The following is a 16,890-nucleotide window of genomic DNA, read 5'->3' as shown; positions in this document are numbered from 1 at the left end:
ATCAAATATTGTTACGATATTTCAGGTGTATTTAGTAAAGTTGGACAGCTTGATAGGGAAAAGGTTTCGAATATAACTTTAAACATAAGTGCAACTGATAATGGAATACCTAACATGAGCACATTCACTACAATAGAGGTTACAGTTCTCGACTTCAATGACAACGAACCTGAATTTGTAAACTTCACAGACGTAATAAGCATAAATGAAGATATACAAACAGGGACCCACGTTTTAGATGTTATGGCGCATGATAACGACACTGGTCCAAACGCCAACTTAACATTCTCTTTTGAAAACGATGTTCTTGGAAAATTCTCAATAGATCCAATTAATGTAAATGTTTTTCAGTATCAAATTTCAACAAAATGTATATTTCAATGTTCAAATATTTCATTTTTGAAGCAAAAAATATCCTCTTAAATTTCTAATTTAAAGATATACAGCCAGTTTAGAATAATCGTTTTGCAAAATTCAAATGAGAATTTTGTTAACTGCAGGCAGCAGAGATATAACACTAGACATTTCAAAGATTATAATCCTAGCTATTGTTTCTTCCATTAAGTCCAATTTGGTTCCAATATTTCCACTTCATGCAAAAGTCTTGTTGCCGTGGTAATCGAAAGCAAAAGCCTTTTTCCAAAAATCATTACAAGTCTTATCCTTATATATCTCAGAGCGTAGAAACTTGATGAATGGTATGAAGGGAGCGTCCTTGGCTGAATGTGTAACGTCGTTGATTTCTACCCATTTGTACCTCACCGCTGTAGGTTCGAATCCCGTCAGGGTTCTTTCATGTGAGGAAGCTATCAAGCTAGCTTACTTGACGTCAGTGGTTAAACTCAGGTTTAGGGTTAAGAAATAATGCACAGAGGGGCACCTTACGTTTTCCTTCACCAGTAAAGCTTGTAAATCGCCAAATGACCTCTTCTTTGTTTGGTGCGACATAAAACCAAATCCCCCCAAAAACAGTCATGAGATAAATATTGACCCAGCCCTGTTGTTGTAGTTAATGCTTAATGAGGGTCCATCCGCCCTTTCGCGCACAAAATGCAGCTTTCGCTGTCGAGTACGGACCCGTGACATGTCACCAGTCATGCCCTGAAAGAGTTAATTTTGAAGCACCAAGTGGTGATAATTTACCTCCATGCTATTTCCACGGAGTATTACCAGCCCACGGCTTTTACTAACTTTTATATGGAAAAACATTTTCCATTCAGAACGAATAATGCATAGAGGCTATATATTTGAAAGCTAGCATTGTTATCAATTTACGTAAATATATGTCCTACCCTGTTAGTCACTTAACTCTCTTGAATTAAGCAATTTATATTCTTATTACAAAGATGTTATAATTGAGTCATTACTACACTGACATTAAATTTGGATTAATAAAATGTATCATTAAGTGATTACGCCTGTGACATAGTGTCAAACTTGTGCACACTATTAACTGTATGTTTCATATTAAAGGCACATGTATAGTAATAAATGTAAAAAAAACTTTGATATGAGATGGACCTTTAATTTCAATTTAATTTTTAAGTAATGGCACTTGTCTATTAGTCTTTTTTCTCAAAAGCCATTGGGACCCTCTTGTGTGAGGCTTTGATATATTGTATATCTTTCAGGAACATCATGTAATATTTAACATAGCAAAATATCAGTAAGAGCAAAAATAGGTTTTGTTAAAGTTATTATACGAATAATTTGTTGTATGTTTTCAGGGTAGTATTTTTGTAACAGATTTGTTAGACCGAGAATCTATACAGAGATTTGTGTTAGCAATCAAAGTGCAAGACAATCCCCTGAAAGACGATGAACGAAAATTTAAAACAAAAGATTTAACCATTATTGTTAAAGACATAAACGACAATACTCCAATTTTTACGAAAACATATTATTCAACAAATATAGTGGAAAATACCAAAGTTGGTGAAAGTGTGTTAACGGTGTCGGCCTCTGATGCAGACGAAACGGGCAACAACTCTAAAATAAGTTACAGTTTTAGCAATGACACATCACCTTCAGGTCTTTTTAGAATTGATCTTGATGATGGAGATATATACGTCAACATGTCATTGGTAGGACATGTAGGATCCTATGTCATTGAGATTAATGCAATGGACCACGGAGAACCAATGCTTCAAAATAATTCAATTGTGAACATCACTGTGCTCGACGTCAATCTTAATAAACCAATTATATCAAATTTGCCTGACAATAATACCATTTCCGTTTATGAGGTAAGTAAATCCACCAAACAAATTTATTATGAAAAAAAATCAAGAAAGCTTAGCTGATTTGGTGTTTTGTTATAACAATTATTTTTTATAGTTATATAATATTGAATAATCTAAGGTCTTGTGGAGAACCTCTTTCTTGTAAGTAGAACTTTTCATAAACTCAAAAATAAACCCAGATAAATAGTCATAAAATTTAAATATTCAAATTCTTTTGAATTTATAGCAGAACCAGCTGGTTGTGTGATGTCATTGTGCCATATTTATCTGTTTGCTATCATCAGTTTTAAATTAATTTACTCATATTTTAATTTTCAGTGTGTAAGAAAGGGATCTGAGCTTTATGATTTTAACTACACGGACGCTGACAGTGGTATCAATGCGGAAGCTTTTTTCAACATCAGCAAAGTAGATGATATCATTGCTGATACGTTTGAAATAAGTCCCGATGGCATTTTGAAATTAAAGCGGAAACTTGATGCTTTGCAGAAAGATTCATACAGAGTAATTAGATTATCTACATACTAAAATAAATTTATTTTCACATGATTTGACATAAACGCAAGATTTTGATGAGTTTAATGTTTTTTTACTAAGTTTTTACATTAATCCTTGTTAATCATGCCACATGTAGATATGTTTCTCAATCTAAGTATTTAGAATTACCTCGTCTCGTACGAACCTGTATTAAACACACGCAAGTTATGTCTAGCCATATAAATGTCTTGCCTGCAGATAGTAATTCCCATTCAATTTTTTCACAAATGTGTTACAAGTGTGACAAATGATAATTATTTAAATGAAGCTGAATTTTATATTGCTTTAAAGGTTTTTAACTTATCAGAATTTTTGAAAGACATTTATAGATTTATGATATAGAGCAATAGTTTTATGAAACTATCAAAAAATCATAGATATATGTAAATTCATCTCAATTTTACAAGCACGGTGCCATGCCACATAGCATTTTATCTGCAAGGGGCAAAACACCAATAAAATACACTGTCCAGATTTTATATTCCTACATGCATGTTTATGCATTTTATTATCTGTAAACGAATAATGTGCAAAACCTTCTCATTTTAGTGTGAAACATATACATGTACATAAAAAGTATTTTACGCAGCCTAACTTTACGAAAAGTAAACAAAAAATGTTTTCCTGGAAACATTTTGTATGGGTTCCTCACTAAAATGAGCGGGCTCTCCAATATCACATGAAAACTAAAAACAAATATCTAAAATGCTATGGCAGAAAATAAAACCCGTACCGTCTGTATATTAGCTTTCTGTCCCAAGCTGTTCAAAAAAGGAACGATGTTTTGGCACCGTTACAACATTAATTACCGGCATACAATTAAAATTTTTTAGTTCGTTATAAGAATCTTTTTTTCTCTCTTTTTTTTTGGGGGGGGGGGGGGTGTTCATATAAGATTAATTCCAGACCAGGCTGTAATTGTTTGTATTTTAGAATATAGGTTATTGCAAAACCTGAAACACACTTAAGTTTTTTTTATTGTTTTCACATAGCCATATGAATAAAGTATACCAATAAAATAAATTAACCGTGATCGCTCGAATAAGTTTGAGAGGTGATTTGATTTAGAATTTTGTGTCGAACAGTTTCAGGTACAAGTCACCGACAGGGGAATTCCACCATTGTCCTCGGAGAAAATATTCATCACAGTTAAAGTTATTGACGTTGATGATCATCTACCATCATTTAAGAATATTACTACAACTTTAAGAGTTTCGGAAAATCGCCCTGTTGGTGACTTTGTAGGTGCTGTAACTGCAGATGATCCGGATGAAGACTCAGTGACGTGTTACGAAATTAATGGTAAGCACTTTTATTTAGTATACAAACATATGTTATATTTTTGAGCAAATAATGATTAAACAATTTTTTTCTTCTTTTTGTTCATAAATAGGCGTTATTCAAAGTGTTTTATGATTTTACAAACTTTTCATGGTTGTACAGTTATTCTCACTACCTTCATTTCTACATTGATGAATTTCGGTAGGAAAACTAATTAAACTAATTTTAATGACGCCATGTTTATTTATTATTTGACTGATTTATGGTTGTCACATTTCAGAACCAGAAATGGCTCAACTATTTGCAATTGGTAAAAAGAATGGGAGTATCGTCACAAGAGTGGAACTGGATTATGAAAACAAAACTTCCTACACTTTCTCTGTAAAAGCAACTGACTGCACTAGCATCGTTGACATAAGTGAGTGTGGGGACATCACACATTCGAATCAGAAAATGTTATAAACACTACCAGAATTACTGTTAATGTAATTGATGCAAATGACAACCCACCGGTTTTTAAATTAGATGAAATAACATTTGGAATGAGAAGAGTCACAGAAGTGAATACGACGCTGGATTTATCGCTTAAGGTCAATTTTATTTAACCAAAAATACCTTTAAAGATTATTTTTTGAGCGTTTAAGTGATTTGAATGTTCAGTTTACAATGCCTATTAGCGTTGATACTTTATTGTAATTGCAGTATAATCATACAGTGACGGATAATCATTTTTTATATTTTCATTTTTTTGTAGTGTAGAAGTACACTGAATTCAATTTATAAAGGTTTTGTAAATTTCCCGATGAGAGGTCATTTTCGATGTCTATGAATATTTTTTGTTGGGTTGTACGTCGAACCAACAAAGTAGTGCGCATATGGCGACTTTCCAGCTTTACTCATAGATTTAGACCTCGGGTGCCCCCCCCCCCCCCTCCGTTCATTATTCCAAGCACGAGCGGGCACCGGAGTAGAATCATCGACATTTCGTTAACTTACTTGATAGCTTGTTCACATGAACGTATCCAAGTCCCTGACAGGATTCGAACCTTCAGGGGTAAGGTGCACCTAGAAAAATACATGTGACTTTGCTTGTATATTTTCATTATAAATGGGCGACAATTTTATACAATAACGTAAAAGCTGTTAAAGGTATATTTATGTGTACTGGCATGATATGTGTACTAGATAATGATATGAAAACAATCCATTGTCGAATGGAAACAGGTTTATGCATCTTATATATAGCTGTTTCTTTTCGGATAAGAATTTTCGCGCCATAAATTTATATCTCAAACTACTATATTGTATTCACTTTATACAATTTTTAGCAGTCTATATAATTTGGTTATTTTAGACAAGTGACTATATAGAAGATGAGGACACTGATGTGAATGGTAAATTTGTTTGGGTCTTCCAAAACGCTGGGGACATACAAACCAGCTCATCATTAAGTGGGATTGTGCCCCCGCTTAGTGGAGTAATGGATTGCCCTGGTGACAAAAAGAAGGTTACTTTATATCCTATATTGACATTTGCCTTGAAGATTAAGCTCATTGGTGACTTCTCGTACTTGTAATGAAACTGTTCAAATTCACTCGCATTATTTTGTATGCTTCAATTATCGAAAATTTGTTAACGCTCTTTCAAAAGTAAACTTGGTAATGGTATAAGACACATATAATTTTTTGCATTTTGAGAATATTCTACTCACATGACCTGTGATCCTTATTAATTACATACTCCTATTGATAGAATATAGTTCGGTCTTTTTTCATATGTATTTATCTGTATCATCGATAAATTTATGTTTTTTAAAGATTATACTTTATATTTATTCCAGCATATTATCTGTGTGTCTGGTAACGGTTCGTTAATAAACAACAAATATTATAAGGAGGATATTTCTGGATACCTTATTGTTCCTGTGAACGTCACAGACGCGGCCGGAAGTGACACTGTGAATGTGAAAGTAAGAACGTTTTAAAGTGTTTTCTGTTTTTTTGTTAATGTATTTAAATATAAATACATTTAATATGGGTGTCTATAATACAAGGTGAGAAATGTTATAGAAATCATTGATATATTTTGTTGTTTAATGAGTCAAGTGAACTACGTGAAAAATCAAAGTAGATCTATATGCAGTAAATGTTAAAGAATGAAGAAACCAACAGTCAAGAGAAATGGTTATTACATCGCAATATCCATAAGAAGTTTAGTTCTACTTTTTAATTCAGTCAGCATATTTTAGTAGTTTCATTGACAACATTAGCATTATACGGAGACGTTTTACCACAGCTTTTCTATCAGCAACAGTGTGAACATGTTGAAAAAGGAAATCCTCTGAGAACAGCGGTGAAAGCAATATATAAAGATTTCATAAGAAAAACTTCCTAGCCAACTAAGCACTTTAGCTTTTTAATCTTCAACAAATTAAGAATTAAGATCAATGAACTCCTATTATATTTTATAGAACTGTTTCAATCAATTATATTATTTTGTCTACTTCAGATATTTTTAATTGGGAATTCTCAGATTCTTATAATGACAGTCCTGGGAGAAAAGGAAAAAATTGCCGAGACCAAAAACCATATTTTGAAGTACAATTGTTTTATTACATTAAAAGTATTCTTTTAACATTAAAACCTCAAACTCGGCATTTACTGTGTAATATTGTTTTTCATCAATGATTTCTGAAATTGCTATTAAACACAGTAAACCGTATTCAACATGTACAAAAATTAGTCAAAACATTTTCAATTAAAGATACATAATCATAAATATTATAGTGGAGCTTTAGTTCTTAAGGAAATGAATTAATGCTTTATATAGAATATGATTTATATCTGGCGATAAGTAAGTGAAATAAAAATTATGTATGATTTTTTTCTCAATCCCAACTAAAGATAAATTATTGCACCATTAGAGCTTATACAAGTTAACATTCAACTTTCGAGATACAAATGGAAGACATGTCAATTTTATAACTTATAATAAATCAACAAAAGTGCTTTATGTATTTATTTTATTTGTCTTTTTTTTTATTTTCAAAGGATATATAGTGATGTTACAGGATATAAATTTGTTTACGACTGGCTCGAGGACCATAAAACTCCTGACGGGAGAGTGGAAACATTCAAGTTTGTTTTATGTTCATACCTTTTTAGAATACAATAATTTTAAATGCACACAGATACAACAAGATTAAGCTTTTTATTTAAAAAAATATTTTATGCGGAATACTGCATTTATAAAATGTTTTAATATAGAAAAAATACTTTTCTCGTTTCAAATAATACTACTAACACTAGTATTCAAGATAACAATGACAAAACGGTTCAAGATACTGTATTAATTCACTTTTAAATTATATGTACTTTCATACATCAAGAAACTACGGTAGAAATTAGAAAACGGTATATTAGAATAGCATGACATTTTTTGTGTTTCTTTTTCATTGGTTTTACTTTTTATGCTATTTAAGACGGTTATAAAGCAGTGTTAAAATTCAATATACATTTAGATTATTCTATAGACTACTGAAAAATGTGAATTTGCTATTTCTTAAAATGTTTCTGTAAATTATACGCTCTTTGACTTTTCCAGGACAGACATTTATTTCCATGTCGTTGATAAACAGACTGATCGTGTACTTTCTGCAGACGAGGCCATAAAGTAAGTGCACTGTTTCATTTTGTCTTATAATGATAATTGAATTACATATTATTGATAGTGTAAGATTTTCAATATAAAATACTTTTATTGAGAAGCTCTAAAAAAGAAGTCTTCCCACAATAAAGAATACACGCGAGTGCAGGTTGGCCTGGGTCGGCTTTCAATTTTTTATTTAACTTAAAAGATCAACGAGGAAAGGCAACCAAAGTTCACTAAACGCTGAGTTGCACCCAATATACCAAGCAATACAGATGCACTGGCATATAATCCAGCAAGGTTTTAAATAGGTGTCTGTTACAACATATCAACTATAAATCACACTTCTTATTTTCGTGACAAACTATGTGAAACAACTGTTGTTTTTATTACATTGTATTATCTTCCACTCGATTTATTAAAAAAGCAAAATGAATCAAACGAAAAAAACAAATAATATAATGTTTTGTATTGAGATCAATATTGAAAGGTAAACCATGCAGTGATCATAGAAAGTGAAATAATAAAGACGAAACTCCATCATTGAAAGACATAAATATAAATATTATTTTTTGTTTTCCAATCTATATACGTGTATTTTGTGATGTAAAAATAATATACACTTGTAAATTTGCTTAATTATATGTTTAAAATTACTTTAATCACTTTCGGAAAAAAATGTTTCTCTTGACTCTTAATGCATAAAAATTGATTTTGTATCTCTAATATCATAGGATTATTGACGGTGATTATGAGAAACTATTACAAGCAATGCAGCAATTCAGTGTCTTACAAGTTGTGGTAAGTGCTTTTTGTTGGTTACGAATATGGATTACTTTTAACTGCCTTAAATTTCCCTGCTGTAGACGGTTGTTTACTGAACTATTTTACTAACATACACCAGGTGGTTATCTACCTGGGGTCCAATCGGACTGGTCGATAGTAAAGACTGCAGTCCCCCAATACTCTATCTTTGGTCCACTGTTATTCCTAGTTTTCATCAATGACATCGTAGAAGATAATGGGCTCCAAAATAAACCTATTTGCTGACGATACCAGTTGACATAGTAATGTTGACTATCCTGCTTCTGCTGCTGAAACACAATAATCTAACATAGACAAGATATAAGTTTTGGCCAAAAAAATGGCCGGCTATCTTCAATTCATTTAAGTTTTAATATATGGTTATTTTTCGTTAAAGAAATAAACATTTGCAACCCCACTTCTTATGCATAACCAACATAAAACGACCGTCAACAGTCACAAAATTATTGGCCTCAACCTTTAAGAAGATTGCTCGTGGCATTGTCACATTAACTATATTACCGACCGGGCTTAGAAGAGATTACACAAAGTTTAAACTTAACCGTAGATCTCTTGAAGTCATCTTTTTATCTTTCATGCGACCGTTAACTGCACACGTCATGAGAAACTTGTTTAGGTAACCCCTCTTTCGTGTGCAGTGATACACAATGCTACGAATAGTCAGTCTATTTGAACACGAACAACTGCCAACTACCCTAAATACTAAATAGTAATTGAAACTCCCGTCCTAATGAAGTATAAAATTCATAATCACTGCCCTCTTTCAAATTCCATTTGAGACGAAACATCTCTAAATGTCAAATTTATTTCTATGAAGGCGATAGAAAATGACAGATCTATCATGCTCGAGTTCTCTAAATCAACATCCATTTAAGAAACATAGTTCTCCATTTCCTCTTAGTCACTGTGGCATAGTGAAATTTCATAAACTTTTACTTTAAATGTCAACGCTATATTGATACATATGTAGGACCTTTAGTTCAAAAAGCTTGTCCGCTCAATTGCTTAAGAAAGCTTCGTTCAGTAGTCTTCATATTTGGTATTCAAGTTGGTTATGACTAGTTGATGACCCCTATTGATTTAAGGTGACTGTGTCAAAGGTCAATGTAACAGGGGCTTTTACTTCAATAAGCGTGCCTGCATAACTGCTTAAGAACGCCTGTCCACTGTGAATTGATTTTGACGTCAGAGGGCAAGCTCACATCTTAAGCATAAAATTACGTTCTCATATATTCATCATAAAACATCCCCAGGCAAAACTGCAGCCTATTCAACCCGTCGATCTATCCGAATAATCCACAATATAGTTATTCTTCTTCTCTATATTTATGGAAGTTTTCTCCTTATTATATTTCTCTCTTTCTTAATATATTTATTGCCCTTTTTCATTCTTAATAACAAATTGATGCGGTCTTGTATTAATAATTCTTCCCTTCTGTTTTATACTTTTGCTCTAAATTATCACTTGTAACTAACCATTTTATGCATTGTTAATCTATAAGGAGAATACAATTATAAGCTCAGCTTTGGACCAAACCCTTTTTTTACAATTCATGTATGTATTGTGTACATTATTTATTGGTATTTTTATTTATATATACTTCGAAGTTATTTGTTTAGTTTATGTTTTTACTATTTCAAGGTATTATGCAAGTAAGGGCGCTCTTCATTTCGTTTCGTAAGAGTTACCCTTATCTTGATTCCATAGCCTTTGTTTTATGTATTTCCTTATTATATTCTATAATAATTATAGCATATTGTCACAAAGAAACTTATTACTGTATTACTTATAAAGAAATCATTTAAAGTATCAATATTTGGTAAATAAAATATTTAGTTCTTGAAATTTTCTTTAATAGGACCTACACTTTCTATTATATTACAGAGACCCCGCTCCTTTACTCCACTTTTTATCTCCATTCTGATTTCATTTTTTTGTCTATTTATCTCCCTTTCACCCATGTCGAGAAATTATTCAAATTTGATTTAGGTACTGCATTACACACTTGACATGTTCAGCTCCTCTTTATGATCCTTTACAAGTTACGTCATACGTAGTATGTATTTAATATCTTCTTGTAAATATGTGGAAGGAATTAAATGTAGGTGCAATGAACTGTTGCTACAAAACCTATGTCATGTTGTTACTAAAATAAATTATAAATTTATATGTTTTTACAGGAGAGAGTTTCATATAAGCTTTAAGCTTTCTACTCAATCCTGAATGCAATTTATATATTGTTACCTTGTCTGTAAATATTGATGAAGAAATAAATATTGTTTAAACCAAACCAATTCATTCATACTGTTTCTTTCTGTAAGTGATTGTCAGCATGGTCTTTGGAAATAAAGCTATCTTTTTATTAATTTTACAGTCGAGCCTTCAGACAAATCCAGGGGAAGATGACTCTATTAAGACTGTTTATATTTTGGCAGCGATTATTGCCGTTCTTGCATTGACAGTTGCCATTATTATCTATGTCTCTCTTACAACAAGGAATACATACAAGAGAAAGTTAAAGGCAGCTACATTAAAACCACAAGGTATGTTAAATGTATATGAGCCGCGTCATGACAAAACCAACATAATGGGTTTGCGACCAGCATGGGTCCAGACCAGCCGGCGCATCCGCACAGTCTGATCAGGATCCATGCTGTTCGCTTACAAACCCTACAGCAAGTAGAGAAACTGATAGCGAACAGCATGGATCATGATCAGACTGCGCGGATGCGCAAGCTGGTCTGGATCCATGCTGGTCGCAAACCCATTATGTTGGAGTTATGACGCGGCTCATATTTTGTTTGATAAATATGTACTGACGAAGACTGACAGGGGAGGCAACAAAGTTCCAAATTACCTGAGTATAAAAGAGCCATGCTTAATCAGTATCATACTTGATATTCTTTTAATTTGATATTTATAATACTTGCCTACACTTGTGACATTTACCTTTTCAGATATTCCTGACGTGTCTGAAAAGAGCAAAACAGTCATTCCCGGTAGTAATATGTACTCCAGACAGTAAGTTATAGTAAAGAATTTGTAACTTTATCCAAAAGTATTTCAAACAGAGGAAACACCCGATTAAATAATAAGAAAATAATGGACTGAACATTGGGGTGATAGTAATCTACATTGTCTATTCAAAAATTATTTGAATTGATGGTGACAGTGATTTTTACAACCTCTTTAAACAATGAAGAGGTATTCCTTTATCAATTATTTTTGATATAAGTTATTGGGGGAATGTTTTAAAATCACTTTTTATAGTACATGCAAGATTATTTTATCGCATTAATTATTTATCAATATATTTCAAAATCTTGGGTAATGTTTTGAAATTATTTATATTTATAGTGCATGTTAGTGATTTTTATCGCACTAATATTTTCTCAAAACATAAAAGGAATGATTTGATAAGTAAAACAAAATGTTTTTTAAACATAAGTTCTGGTAAGAGGATGCATACAGTAAGCATATCATCGAGTAATTATGTGAATATTGCTTGGTTTGGTGAAAAGTAAGGAAAAATATATGAACATCCCGCTACCAAGCTCTGACGTTTTCAGTTTTCTTAGTAAAGTGTTATAGAATCAATGATCTGGAAGGTTAAGAAAGATATAATTACATATACTTAGATGAAGTATGGGATAATTTACCTATTTTTATACATAAAAGTATAGTGCAAGGAGCATAGGTAACAGAAAATATGATGTATTTTATACTTGATATCAAGTACTTCTAATAAGTAAGTAAGTGATCATTTATTCAAATGACATAACAGTTTTACTTTGACTTTCTTTCAGAGCAAATCCTTTACTTGACGCTGAGATACCTGACAAAATAGAGTATGATAATATGAGCATGGGAAGGTAAGTTATTAACAAGTAAATCATTTGCATGTCTGTCATGTGAAGCTTTAACTTGCTTCGCTAAACTAGAAATAAACTGTCATTATAATGCTCCTGTTTTAATCATGGTCATAATGGGCATTTTAGAGAGTATTTATATGAAATGAATGTTATAAACACCATTGGAAATAAGATAAATGTATTATGTTCTATTTTGTCTATAAATGAAATGATAATCTTATAAATAATAGTAATTATTATCTCATGAACCACGGTGCAGGAATATGATAAAGCTATGTAATGAAAACAATTCTACACTAGTGTAATAACTATGCAAATATGGCAGATGATAACTTAACAATTTTCGAATTCATACGCATTGTCAATAACTTAGGTGAAAAAAAGAATTTGTATATATTTGATTGACCTTTTGTTTGTTGAAAAATAAAAACAAACGCATTTCATAAAGGTTTGGCACAAAATGTTTAAATATTTTACTGAATGCTTTACGAGGTATGTATTCAAAATATATAATCAAAAGTATTTTATCTTTTAAAGTCAAAACTCCCTGGACACAAATAGCGTTGGAACACCCAGGAAGGAAGGTGATTATGCCCAGTTAGAAGAGAAAGAAGTAAGAATGGATATGTATATGGAAGATGAAGATTATTCTAAAATACCCGAGAATCCTCTAGAAGCTGCCCTGAAGCAATACGATATGCAAAATATGCAGAACAAACAAGAAAATGACAGTACTGACGGTATTGTATCTCCACACGACATGGGGTCGTTACAGTTTGAGAACAGAGCCTACCTTGAAGAGCTCGAAAGCACAGAAATATAAACTGTTGATAAATGGATATATATTTATTTGTCCTTTTTATATATTTTATTTAATATTTTTTTTGTTCATTGTATTGCATAAAAATTTTTGTGATGTTATCTTTAAAAAATTTATCCGGAACAGTTTAAAGCTAACATTAGAGTCTAAAATGTGCATTTAAGTATTGGCGTTTTATTGAACAATGTAAACAGAAACAACTCAAAAATATATTTTTAGCGTCTGATTTAGATAAACATGTGCTAACTAACGAATTGTTTTATCTTATAATGACTTGTTTATGGGAGACATTAACATTAATCCGGAAAATATTATGCCATTATATTTGTTTTGTTTTAGCAATGTGCTTGTTTATATATTTAAGTCGGTTTGTTTTAAAAGGCATCTCCGATAAATCACTACTCATTTGGGTGAAAAAGACTCAGTTAAGGTATGACCATCCTAATGCATTACCTACGCTTTGAAAAGTATTCAAATTGGCTAAAACGCTGCTGTTAACTGCATTGTTCGAACCACAGAATGGGCCAACTATTTTTTTCTTTTTTTTCCCTTAAAATCTTATTACAAATATGGCACTTGATATTTTCAAAGTCTAATAGAATCAAAACTACACGGTAAAAGTATTTAATAGTTTAGAATATGAATATACTATTGAGAATGAAAACATCCCCTATCATTGGTAAATTTTAGGGATTTTTAATTATGCTCTCTAAGTAGAAAAATAGTCAAACACTTGTTAAAATGGATAGGGTAGGGAATATTTTTTATAAATATTTTATAAAATTTTGTTTTGCTTGTGTGGATTGTTAGCTGAATGTTATTATTTGTTTCGTAACAAAAATGAATTGAAAAATTGTCATAAGGATGATATTGTAGATTATTTAATGGGTCATCATTCCTGAAAAATGGCTCTACTAACTTCAAAGCTTAAATTCAGAAAAGTGACCATAACTCGTTTACCGTACAGTAAAGTTTGTTTAAATTTTGCATGCAAGTGTCCTTCAAGGCATATATCTGACGTATGTTGTCCCTTTTTCAGTTCCTTATAGTGCCCGTTAGGGTTGTCATATCTTAATAAATACAATTAAGAAGTTATTATGCAATTTATGTGTAGAACTTTTATACTCATTGCTTTGTTATTTACGATCATTTCACAGTTTTTCTGCAAATATATTTCTTTCTGTAACTAGTCAAGATTTGATTACGTTATATTCGACACTTGTTTTACAAAAACTGTAGATTATCGTTGTTGAACTGTTGGTGCTTCATAAATGTATATTCAGACATTCAGAACAACGTACATAAACAGAATGTCGATTCTTGTCGCATGTCTGGTTACAATGTACTTTGTACGAGGTTCACTGTGGTCAAAATGTCTTAAGCCGCACAATTTTGAAATTCTTACGCTGATCTTTTGGAGCACTTAAAACAGAAAAATATGCAAAAAAAATAGATATACATTCGGAAATTAATTGAAAATCGTTGTTTTTTTCTGTGCGTGCAATTTTCAGGCCATTTGAGTTTAAAAACATAGCAACGCTTTTCAATTTGGCTCACGTTTTACGATTTCAATAAATATTCTGGGAAAGGGGAGTGAGCGGATGATCTGGCATTTTGCACACAAGTTATTGGATCTACATGCAAATCAACATTGAACTCGAAAAATTGTTCCCAATGGAGTCCCTTTAAAACATAAGATTGTAATTCTTACAAAGATCAACTGGGGCACTTAAAACCTGAAAATATACAAAAGATAATAAAGATATATACATGTATTAAATTCAAAATTGAAGTGCAATTTTTACCTCGGTTTTAGCTTAAAACGTTTAAACGCTATTCATGTTTGGGTCATTTATGTGAAATATATTGATTTTTCTAGAAAAAAGAAGAAAGCACTGGCACTCAAGTTGTTGGTCCAAACTTACACCAAAAAGTACACAAATATTCCCACTCCCGTGATGTAAGTACCACACCTCAGTTGTTTTCCAATAATTTATCAACTGGGAGTTAGTCTATTACGTGCATTTTTGCACGTTTGTTTTATTAACTTTTGCCCTGCTTGAACCTTAATTGATTATACTTTGCCACCAGTATACAGCCAGGTCAGCTTACACTATGACGAGGCTCTATCATCTTGATATGCATTTAAGTTAGATAAGTCTATTTCAGCTGGTTAATGGTTGTCATTGTCTGTCGGAAACATACTCTGTAAATAATTATGATTCTGATATTATAATATCATATCAAAATATTGTGTTTATCATATTGGCGAAAATGTTTAACTACGGTATAACTACTTGATGACTTGATGAATTGTACAAAAGTAATGTTGATCAATAAAGATTATGTTTGTTTATTGTTGTTTTTATGCCAAGTTTAAAACAGGTTTTCAGTCATATCCCGGTTGTAGGCTTTCCTGGATAAATAGGGATAAAGTATTACCAAGTTTTAGCAAGTGACAAACTACTCTTTCCCATGCTTTGTAAGTCAGCGATGAGAGACAAATGACCATAAGACTTCATGTTCCATTTGTCTGTTTGCTTGGTGTTAACGTCTTTGCTAACACATTACTGCTAATACCGCGCCAAACACTAAAAAAGAAGTAGACCTTAAATGAGTTGGAACAAGTGTGTTTGTAAAATCTTAGAATAAAAGGTAATCGATCAGGGTATTAGATGAAGGCAAAATGTTCTCTAAGTGAATTGACTCGATGAAATATATCACGACCATGTGCAAGATCATGACATTCAAGAACGAAATGTTTGGCAATAAAAAATTATTGCAAGCTATACAAAATGGAGCATTGTCTCCTGTTAAATGGTAAGAATGTGTCATTCTAGCATGTACAGTTATTCGTCTAAGAAGCAGAACTTGATCACGACGATTAAGGAGAGATAAAAATAATAATTTATCAAGACAAAGATTTATATCATAAAATTTGTTAAATACAGTTATGCCCAATTCGATTTTCATTCAGACAAGTGAAGAAAGTTTACTTATTGAGGGCATAAAACCAGGTAACAATAAATCTACTGGTTGAGAATTTAAGGATTCTTTAGCCAAAACATCTACTTTTTCCTTTCCTGTATTCCTACGTAGCTTTGGGACCAACATAATTAGATTGACTTTTAAAAGGTTTAAGAGGTTTTTAAAACATCATGAAATCGCAAAAGGAGTTTCTTAGTCAATACATTTTTGGACTTAAGATGTTTAATCGAAAATAACACGGAGAGTGAATTTGAAAACAAATACAAATTTATTACCATTATGATTTGAAATGTGTGATAATGCTAGATCAATGGCTTTCAATTCTGCAGTAAATATAGATGCATTATTAGGTATTCACAATACAGACGGCTGCACATTCAATGCAACCATCGTTAAAGTTGTCCGTATTAATTTCAATAAAATGTTCATGTACTTTTAATTTTGAAAAAACATTGAGATCAGTTGTCACGGAGAAATGACGTCTCAACCAAGGCTTGACAAGCATTCCCTGGATTTCTCCCTATCCAGTCAAGCTTGTATAATCTCTTCCTTTGTGTTTCAAATGTTTAACTGTTAAATCCAATACGACAACGAAATATTTTTATTTTTGTTATGTAGCAAGAATTATAAAGACATATGTATACGAAATAATGTTTTCAGATAAAAGAAATAAAA

General features: G+C 31.7%; 1 protein-coding gene across 1 annotated transcript in view; it reads left to right on the top strand.

The window, feature by feature from the left end:
* LOC132748281 (cadherin-23-like) overlaps positions 1-15,555 on the top strand; it is a 35,980-nt gene extending 20,425 nt beyond the window's left edge. The window contains exons 22-36 of the mRNA XM_060737854.1: positions 26-336; positions 1,728-2,246; positions 2,562-2,747; positions 3,866-4,082; positions 4,342-4,442; positions 5,416-5,568; positions 5,902-6,030; positions 6,570-6,658; positions 7,112-7,198; positions 7,665-7,733; positions 8,444-8,510; positions 10,910-11,078; positions 11,493-11,556; positions 12,342-12,407; positions 12,945-15,555. Coding sequence (XP_060593837.1) covers positions 26-336; positions 1,728-2,246; positions 2,562-2,747; positions 3,866-4,082; positions 4,342-4,442; positions 5,416-5,568; positions 5,902-6,030; positions 6,570-6,658; positions 7,112-7,198; positions 7,665-7,733; positions 8,444-8,510; positions 10,910-11,078; positions 11,493-11,556; positions 12,342-12,407; positions 12,945-13,230 — 2,513 coding nt within the window. The 3' untranslated portion in view covers positions 13,231-15,555. The remainder of the gene's footprint in view (positions 1-25; positions 337-1,727; positions 2,247-2,561; positions 2,748-3,865; positions 4,083-4,341; positions 4,443-5,415; positions 5,569-5,901; positions 6,031-6,569; positions 6,659-7,111; positions 7,199-7,664; positions 7,734-8,443; positions 8,511-10,909; positions 11,079-11,492; positions 11,557-12,341; positions 12,408-12,944) is intronic.
* The last annotated feature ends 1,335 nt before the right edge of the window (positions 15,556-16,890 follow it).

This window comes from Ruditapes philippinarum, unplaced genomic scaffold (genome assembly GCF_026571515.1).
Source record: "Ruditapes philippinarum isolate M1 unplaced genomic scaffold, ASM2657151v2 ctg3947_1_1_1_1, whole genome shotgun sequence".
In the NCBI taxonomy this organism is placed as follows: Eukaryota; Metazoa; Mollusca; class Bivalvia; order Venerida; family Veneridae; genus Ruditapes; species Ruditapes philippinarum.
Note: the sequence above shows the minus strand (reverse complement) of the source record. Positions and strands in the feature narration are given on the sequence as shown.